Genomic DNA, 10351 nt, shown 5'->3' with positions numbered 1-10351 from the left:
AAAAATTTTCCCGAATCTAAGCCGCACCCTGAAATTTGAGACTCGAAATCAGGGGGGAGAGAAAAGTTTTCGGTCGCACCTCCAAATCGAAACAAAGTTGGTCCATTGTAATTTGAGACACCATTTACGTCGAATGAATGACAATACAGCTACAGTAGTTTGGTTTGAGACGTAAGCTTAGCAGTTAAGCTTTACCAGGTAGCCATGCTATGTGTCCGTCCGTATTTATACGGATACCCATCTTTTTTCAGGTGCTTCGTCTGGTTTAAATTTATTGCTTACTATTCTTTGATCTGATAAATGCCGTTCTCTTTGTTAAAGGTGCTTACGTCACTCTAAGCTGAAGATGCATTGCTGTACTGTGTCATGCATTGTTTGTTGCTTTCTGATAATGAGTGTTTACGGCCTGCCACCGCTCGCGGCATGGCTTGCTTTTGTGCGCGCTGCCGCCGCTTAAAAAAAAAAAAGAGGAAGCGTCTCATTAGCGAAACAATGGCGAGAGACTGCTATTTGTTGTTACTTACACTGCTGCTTTCTTTGATAATGATCAACAAGAACCAAATAATAGACTGCGTATAATAGAAGATGTTCCTGAACGAGAGTTTAGCGAAAATTTTTCTCCATTTGAAAATCTTTGCAGACGCCTCTTTAGTACAGTACATTCTGCACAGAAATTAGAGTCATCTTAGATTTAAAAATCTAGTCAATTGCCGTGCATCATTTCTGACTGTACGCATAAGAATAATACGAATAAAAACATGACATGATATGTATATTCTTCCGCGTTTGCTGTTGTCTCACTCTACTTTCGTAGTTTATTAGGCAGACAGAATTTAAATGAGATAGCAGCAAACATGAAAGAATACGTGGTAAAATGTTTATATTCGTATTATTCTTATGGTGAAGAGGATACTGCATGTGATTCACAATTCATAAAAGTTCCTACTAGCAACCATCTCTTCTCACAGGTAGGAAAAAATTCAAAACGTAAAGTTGGCCATATTAACACAAACCTCCCTAACAGTCCTAGCCAGTCGGATTTTTGTAGTACATTGAAATGCTGCAACATTCGAAGATGAACAATACGGAATTTGTATTATTTCGATGAATAAGGTATGAAAATACAGTGGTCAAAACTCCGGGCGGAGGAAAAAAAGCTCGTCTTCCTCCCCCCCCCCCCCCCACCCCCCCCCCCCCCCCCTTTTTTTTTTTTTTTTTTTTTTTTTTTTAAATGCATTTACCGCAGAGGTTTTGGCGCCAGTATTTATCTTTGTGCCTGCAAAGCATGCCTGTATAGCGCTACATATATTCGACGGCATTTTTCAGAACTTCCGCTTACTTTGCACTCGATTCTAAGCCGCAATTGGTTTTTTGGATTACAAAAACCGGAAAAAAGGGCGGCTTAGATTCGAGTAAATACGGTACCCACTGGTGGTTATATCCCTCCTAGAGTGACATTTTTTTTCTGCTCCTTGCCAGCTTCAGCAGACTCCAAAGGAGTAAATAGTCCAATGATGACCGAACAGTGGTCAAAACTGGTCACCAGTAAATAAATAGACATCTTTAAGCGGCTGGGACTGTTTTATTATAATAAAAAAATTTAACATTTGTTATCACCACTGACTTTTCAATCAAAAAATTTTAAATACAATCACTTACATATTTCCAGTACAAGCTATAGGAATGTATCAATTCCCTATTTTGAATCAATACTATGATTTGCTTTGAGCACATAGGCACACAATCTCCATCTCACAGTGATTAGAACCATTGTTAGGCAAGGGTCAAGAAAGTGTTCTGCTGAGACTATCAGGACTTTCAGCACCAAGTTAGTGGAAGCACTGTGCGTGGTGTTCGGAATATACCCAACTTACTAACAATCCTTCAGTGAGTTATGGCATACTGACTTAGGAGAGGCTGACTACACAAAGTAATGGAAATTAAGGGGAAGAATTAACGGAAAAGTGCCAAGTAAATGTGTGACACAAGCAGACCCCAGTCATGGTACGGTGTGCCTGTCCGGTTAGCTGTGCAGTCTAATGCACGGCTTTCTGTGTTGGGAACGAGTGCCTGGTCCCCGGCACAAATCCACCCGGTGGACTTGTGTCAAGGTCTGGTGAGCTGGACAGTCTGTGGATGGTTTTTAGGTGGTTTTCCATCTGCCTCGGCGAATGCAGGCTAGTTCCTCTTATTCCGCCTCAGCTACACTATGTCGGCGATTTGTTATGCAAACAAGTTCTCCATGTACGCTTACATCACCATTACTCTACCACACAAACATAGGGGTTACACTTGTCTGGTGTGAGACAATTTCGGGGGGGGGGGGGGGGGGGGGGGGGAGAGGAGTCCACCGGGGGCCAAACCGCACAATAATCCTGAAAGAGTGATTCGGTGTGGGGCGGTGGAGGGGTGAAGTGGACTGCGGTAGTCATCGTGTGGTTGTGGACCACTGTGGCAGTGGCGGGGATGGAGCCTCTCCATCGTTTCTAGGTCCCCGGTTTACATACAATACAATACAATACAATGGTATGGTGCACTCTTTATCAGAACACAACCCCATTCCAATGCACCATCATCAAATGCACCACAGTCAGTGAACAGAATGTTCCTGTGAGGAACCAGGAACTCCTGAGCTTATACTTCTACACTGCATTCTGTACGTGTGGTCTCAAAAAACAAATTTCACACATGATGACATATGCAATTCCATGACCGAGCCAGACAAAAGGCAAGACCTACCAGTGCCACTGACAATACATCACATATACCATATGCTGAATACATAGAAACAAGACTATACAGGTAGACTAGACAGGCAATTATCTGAGATGAACATAAAACATGACAGGTATCTGAAAGAACAAACTGAAAACATTGACTCTAACAATCACAGTTTATAATTAATGAGCAATGCAATGGAAGCAGAATGGGCACACAATTCTGACAGATTGATAACTAACACCTCCCACATCAGGAGATACCAAGATGAAACATCTATAAAGAATAACTAGCTATAACCACGCTATGGAGTGCACTAAATAGGCATGTTACGCCAGTAACTAGATAAGTGCAAGTTATAACCATGCTATGGAGTGCACTAAATAGGCATGTTAAGTCAGTAAATAGATAAGTGCAAGTTACAATATGATTACAATATAATGGAAGGAAACATTCCACGTGGGAAAAATTATATATAAAAACAAAGATGAGGTGACTTACCGAACAAAAGCACTGGCAGGTCGATAGATACACAAACAAACACAAACATACACACAAAATTCAAGCTTTCGCAACAAACTGTTGCCTCATCAGGAAAGAGGGAAGGAGAGGGGAAGACGAAAGGAAGTGGGTTTTAAGGGAGAGGGTAAGGAGTCATTCCAATCCCGGGAGCGGAAAGACTTACCTTAGGGGGAAAAAAGGACAGGTATACACTAGCACACACGCACATATCCATCCACACATACAGACACAAGCCTTGGCTTTGTTTGTGTATCTATCGACCTGCCAGTGCTTTTGTTCGGTAAGTCACCTCATCTTTGTTTTTATTTACAATATGATTATATCTATAAATGAAATGAAAGCATGGCCTTTTTAGGTGTTCACCCAGTGCAAAGAAAATTAATCTTCAATAATAAACCAATAGAACAGCTAGCCCATTTCAAGTACTTAGGATGTGACATATTATATGATCAAGACATGGATACAGCAAAAGCTAATATTTACCAACATGTATGTGGCAAAATAAGAACACTTAAGAGAAAAACAAGAACAGAGGGACAGTTAAAATTTTATAAAGTCATTGCAGCTCCCAGCTTATTAAAATGGATAGGAAGTTGGACACTGAGAAATAAACTAAAAACAGCACAAATGAAATTTCTAAGCTCTGTGAAAGGCTGCACTAGGAAAGACAAAATTAGAAATGAGGCAATACGAGAAGTTTTAGGGATGCAACCAATAACACAAGAGGCAATCCAATACAAATAAAAATGAAGAGAATATGAATTCTGTATGTCACCACAAAGACTTCCTAACTAGCAACATATTATAAACAATGGGGTAAGAGAAGTGTGGGATGACTGAGGGAGAGATGGCGAGATCAGAACAGGCCTTGGCCTAATCCAGGAGAGGTAGCAGAAGAAGAAACAAACTGTAATAGCTATAGTGCGGAAGTAGTATGACTAGATTGTATATCAATGAAATACACAAAACACACACATAGAATGATATAAAAATTTAGTTTATATTAGAGTAAAATAATAATTAGTAGAGAATAGCATAGAAGACAGAGTTAAGGCAGCAACCCCACATTAATTTAGAGATGTTCCCCTACAGTCAATCAAGCACTGGGATTAGAAATCAGTATATCACACACAGGTGCATGCTCGATGTGTACTGTAGAGCTCCTTGCGATTGGAATGGCGTTGGTGATATAATCCTACGATCTACCATATCTTCTCTTTTTTCCCTTAATAATCAAATAATCTTAAGTTAAATTACTAAAATTTCTCAACCCAACATTATTTTTTAAGCTTTTATTTAGTTGTAAAACCATAAATATATACTGGGATTTGTACAACTTAGGCTATAAAAAAAAAGTAATGTAAGAAATAGTCTGCAGGTGATGGACCATCAATTTAAAAGAATAAATGTCTTGTATAATATTTTCAACTATTTGCATTAGCATTGCCACGCAGATTACTTCTACCTGAATTTAGTGAACAGAATATGTTTATAATCTGCTGCTACTCTAATAAATTGCTTATGTCAGATCCAAAAGATACATTCACTAATAGTAAAATAGCAATTCAAATCTAATAATGGGTTTTATCTTTCTTGGAGATTAAAGTATAACTTTGGCTTTTTAAAGTCTGTGATATGCTACAGTGGAAACTCTAAGTGATATGGTATGGAAATCTATTTTTACCTGAACAGACATAGACAATCAGAGTGGAATTTTTAAAAACTGTTTAATATGTCATTCACAGATGCACTACACATTCTTTTGTCCTCTTAATACTTTGGAGTAGTAATAGTGGCAGCTTAATCTAAAAAGTATAACAATTGCCTATTTTAATAGTGGAAATTCCAGGATGGAAAAAGACGGGGAAGATAGGAAAGGAAAGAAATGAGTTTAGAGTCTCTCTATCTCTCTCCCCCTTTCTCAATGTTTCAATGAACAAAATCAAAAACTTACAATGTAAGTAGAAAGTAAAATGTTCTGGCACAAAAAAACTCACCATAATCGTCAGTAGCACAGCCTGGTTGCTCTGAACCTCCATTTGGAAAGAAGTCTGCATCTCCCAGGGTATATTTATATCCTAGAACACCAGCATTTGTATGGATGACCTGGACGAACTCTGCATCTTCTTGGTCCAGCATCTTCTCATTTCCTGGGTTTTCATTATCATCATATCCAGGCCCTGCTGGGTCTAATCCTGTTTCGTATTTAAATTTAGTTGCACATTAATGTCATTCTGAAGTATTAGCTTGTGATTTAACTAAACTGATAACACTTATCCATTTTTTGAAAACTTAAAATACTTGTGAACAGTCTGTATTGAACTTTTATTGTAAAAGTTATGCAAACCTGTATTTTTTGTAATCCATAGTTTTACAATCCCATGCAAAGCTTATTCTTGTAGTGCATGTCCAGCAAATATTACAGAATACAAGGAAGAAAATATTAATATCTATTTTAAAAAGCTACAAATGGATACTATTAAAAAGCTATGTGAGCAGAGTTGGACAAAATAAAATTTGTTCACTACCCACTGACAAAAATTGAAAATTTTATCCCCTCTGTTGTTCCTTCCAAATTTTGCAGGAAGTGACGTATTATCCCATACTTTGGACAAGTATCACAGACTGTAGCCAAATCACTGAAATTCTGCAACTACCATATTTCTACTTTGCAAGGAACACCACAACCCAGAGCATTTTTAGTAGCAAAGACAAGAGCCAGTTATAGCCAATCGTGGGGTATAAAAAATCACTTGTCCTTATAGTAATAAGTTTTACATTGGTCAATTGGGCTAAGACACAGTTGAACATGAACACAGTTGGAGGTTGCAGAATTCTTGCTTCACATTGGCTGAGTGTGTACTGGGTGTGGGTCAAAGCTATGTTCCCACAGTCCACCACTTAGAAAACAAAATCCAAAAACAATCTGTTGGAAGCCCCAGAAATTCATAAACATCCAGCCCACAGTCCTAATTTAATATTAAATGATCCAACACAGCTCAATAATTCCCCTTTCTAAACTTCACTTAATCGCCATATTTCTCCAGTTCTTCCCACATTGTCTGACTCATATTATTCCTATGTTGTTCCCTATTCGAACACTGAAATTCAATAGTAGGAAAAGGAAGAGAAGGTGAATATGGATTGGGGGTAAGAAATGAAAGAGGAAGCTGCCTGGTAGACTTTGCACAGAGCATAACTTAATAATAGGTAACACTTGGTTCAAGAATCATAAAAGAAGGTTGTACACATGGAAGAAGCCTGGAGATACTGACAGGTTTCAGATAGATTATATAATGGAAAGACAGAGATTTAGGAACCAGGTTTTAAATTGTAAGACATTTCCAGGGGCAGATGTGGACTCTGATCACAATCTATTGGTTATGAACTGTAGATTAAAACTGAAGAAACTGCAAAAAGGTGGGAATTTAAGGAGATGGGACATGGATAAACTGACTAAACCAGAGGTTGTACGGAGTTTCAGGGAAAGCATAAGGGAACAATTGACAAGAATGAGGGAAAGAAATTCAGTAGAAAAAGAATGAGTAGCTTTGAGGGATGAAGTAGTGAAGGCAGCAGAGGATCAAGTAGGTAAAAAGACAAGGGCTAGTAGACATCATTGGGTGACAGAAGAAATATTGAATTTAATTGATGAAAGGAGAAAATATAAAAATGCAGTAAATGAAGCAGGCAAAAAGGAATACAAATGTCTCAAAAATGAGATTGACAGGAAGTGCAAAATGGGTAAGCAGGCATGGCTAGAAGACAAATGTAAGGATGTCGAGGCTTATCTCACTAGGGGTAAGATAGATACTGCCTACAGGAAAATTAAAGAGACCTTTGGAGAAAGAGAACCACTTACATGAATATCAAAAGCTCAGATGGAAACCCAGTTCTAAGCAAAGAAGGGAAAGCAGAAAGGTGGAAGGAGTATATAGAGGGTCTATACAAGGGCAATGTACTTCAGGGCAGTATTATGGAAATAGAAGAGGATGTGAATGAAGATGAAATGGGAGATATGGTACTGAGTTTGACAGAGCACTGAAAGACCTAAGTCGAAACAAGGCTCCGGGAGTAGACAACATTCCATTAGAACTACTGACAGCCTTGGAAGAGCCAGTCCTGACAAAACTCTACCATCTGGTGAGCAAAATGTATGAGACAGGCGAAATACCCTCAGACTTCAAGAAGAATATAATAATTCCAATCCCAAAGAAAGCAGGTGTTGACAGATGTGAAAATTACCAAACTATCAGTTTAATAAGTCACAGCTGCAAAATACTAACACAAATTCTTTACAGATGAATGGAAAAACTGGTAGAAGCCGACCTCAGGGAAGATCAGTTTGGATTCCGTAGAAATATTGGAACACGTGAGGCAATACTGACCCTACGACTTATCTTAGAAGATAGATTAAGAAAAGGCAAACCTATGTTTCTAGCATTTGTAGACTTAGAGAAAGCTTTTGACAATGTTCCCATTGCTCTTTCAAATTCTGAAGGTGGCAGGGGTAAAATAAAGGGAGTGAAAGGCTATTTACTATTTTTACAGAAACCAGATGGCAATTATAAGAGTCAAGACGCACAAAAGGGAAGCAGTGGTTGAGAAGGGAGTGAGACAGGGTTGTAGCCTCTCCCTGATGTTATTCAATCTGTATATTGACCAAACAGTAAAGGAAACAAAAGAAAAAATTCGGAGTAGGTAATAAAATCCATGGAGAAGAAATAAAAACTTTGAGGTTTGCCGATGACATTGTATCTCCATCAGAGACAGCAAAGGACTTGGAAGAGCAGTTGAACGGAATGGGCAGTGTCTTGAAAGAAGGGTATAAGATGAACATCAACAAAAGCAAAACAAGGATAATGGAATGTAGTCGAGTTAAATCAGGTGATGCTGAGGGAATTAGATTAGGAATTGAGACACTTAAAGTAGTAAAGGGGTTTTGCTATTTGGGGAGCAAAATAACTGATGATGGTCGAAGTAGAGAGAATACAAAATGTAGACTGGCAATGGCAAGGAAGGCGTTTCTCAAGAAGAGAAATTTGTTAACATCGAGTATAGATTTACAAGGGTTGTTTTTTTAAGTAAGGGCCGTTCGTGCATATAGTCCCGTAGTTTGCGCGGACGCCGCAACAAGCCACCGCACCACTTGCCGGCATCCTTCCCGTTAATACTGATGCAAGTTGCAGCTCTGTAGCTGACGTGTACACATCACTATGCTACTTTATAATGTTTACGATTATTGAATCACCCGCCGCGTGTGAGATAACGGTCAGTGATACGTTTTTTGACTGCGAGAAGCCTATCAGCTGCAGAAATTCATCGTCAGTTAACACAAGTTTATGGCTTGAATGCAGTGAGTGAAGGTAAAGTGAGTCAATGGGTAAGAGAGTTTAAAAATGGCCGTCAAAACGTCCATGACGAAGTACGCTCAGGCCGGCCCTCTGTGATCACTGATGATTTGGTGGCTGCAGTCGAAACAAAGATTCGTGAGGACAGAAGATTCACAATTTCCACTCTTTCTTTAGAATTTCAACAAGTTTCAAGAATGGTTTTGTACAAAATTGTGTCTGAAAACCTAAACTTTAAGAAACTGTGTTCTCGGTGGGTACCCAGACTCCTCACAGAGGACCACAAAGGGAAGAGATTTGCCACTTCATTGGAATTTTTGATTCATTACGAGGAAGAAGGGGATGACATGTTGAGTCAAATTGTCACTGGAGATGAAACATGAGTATCCCATATCACTCCTGAAAGCAAGCGACAATCGATGGAATGGCGACACACAACCTCACCCGTCAAGGTCAAAGCCAAACAGACGCTGCCAAAGCGCAAGATTATGGCAACTGTGTTCTGGGACCGGCGCAGTGTTTTGCTAGTGGACTTTATGCCACGAGGAACGACAATCAACTCAGATGCCTACTGTGCAACTCTAAAGAAGCTCCACAGAGCAATTCAAAACAAAAGGCGCGGCATGCTGACAAAAGGAGTTTTGCTCCTGCACGATAACACTAGGCCTCACACCTCTCAAAAGACTCGGGATTTGATTGATTCTTTTGGCTGGGAAGTTTCAGACCATGCACCATACAGCCCCGACCTTGCTCCTAGCGATTTTCACCTTTTCCGGTACCTGAAACACCATCTTGGCGGGCAGCACTTCAATGACGACGATGAAGTGAAAGCAGCCGTGAACTCTTGGCTGTCAGAGCAGGCGGCCGAATTCTTTGAAGAGGGAATTAAAAACTTTGTTGTACGGTATGACAAGTGCTTCAATAAACAAGGCAACTATGTAGAAAAATAGGTAAAAGTGTGTAGAATCAGAAAACAAAAGTTTTTTTACAAAAGTATTTGTATCTTTTTTTTTTTAAATAAAAACGGCCCTTACTTAAAAAACAACCCTCGTAAGTGTCAGGAAGTCGTTTCTGAAAGTATTTGCATGGAGTGTGGCCATGTATGGAAGTGAAACATGGACGATAAATAGTTTGGACAAGAAGAGAATAGAAGCTTTCGAAATGTGGTGCTACAGAAGAATGCTGAAGATTAGATGGCTATATAACATAACCAATGAGGAGGTATTGAACTGAATTGGGGAGAAGAGGAGTTTGTGGCACAACTTGGCTACAAGAAGGGATCGGGTGGTAGGACATGTTCCGAGGCATCAAGGGATCACCAATTTAGTATTGGAGGGCAGCGTGGAGGGTAAAAATTGTAGAGGGAGACCAAGAGATGAATACACTATGCAGATTCAGAAGAATGTAGGCTGCAGTACATACTGGGAGATGACGCAGCTTGCACAGGATAGAGTAGCATAGAGAGCTGCATCAAACCAGTCTCAGGACTGAAGACCACAACAACAACAACATTGTTCCCTATATTTATTTATTTTATTGTGATTGTCTGTACACTCCATGGATGCTGCTGTTCTGCAGTTTGTGCATCTTCCCTAAGTAAGAGAAATTCTTCACAGTACTGATATACAATTTAGCTTATGTATATCCAGTTACAATTGCCAATTCTACCTTTTGCTCTATTTCTGTTTCACCTTCCACATGTAATTACCTCTTCAAGTTATACTTCAGTACTCTTGTCATTTTTTAATTTGATGTTACTG

At 39.4% G+C, this 10351-nt stretch overlaps 1 protein-coding gene across 2 annotated transcripts in view; it reads right to left on the bottom strand.

The window, feature by feature from the left end:
* LOC124607306 (phospholipase A1-like) overlaps positions 1-10351 on the bottom strand; it is a 113832-nt gene that overhangs the window by 26249 nt on the left and 77232 nt on the right. For both annotated transcript variants that reach the window (XM_047139601.1, XM_047139602.1), the window contains exon 5: positions 5238-5435. In XM_047139601.1, the coding sequence (XP_046995557.1) occupies positions 5238-5435 (198 nt within the window). The remainder of the gene's footprint in view (positions 1-5237; positions 5436-10351) is intronic.

The sequence above is a fragment of the Schistocerca americana genome, chromosome 3 (genome assembly GCF_021461395.2).
Source record: "Schistocerca americana isolate TAMUIC-IGC-003095 chromosome 3, iqSchAmer2.1, whole genome shotgun sequence".
Lineage (NCBI taxonomy): Eukaryota > Metazoa > Arthropoda > Insecta > Orthoptera > Acrididae > Schistocerca > Schistocerca americana.
The sequence above is the reverse complement of the archived record's forward strand: the minus strand, read 5'-3'. Positions and strand labels throughout refer to the sequence as shown.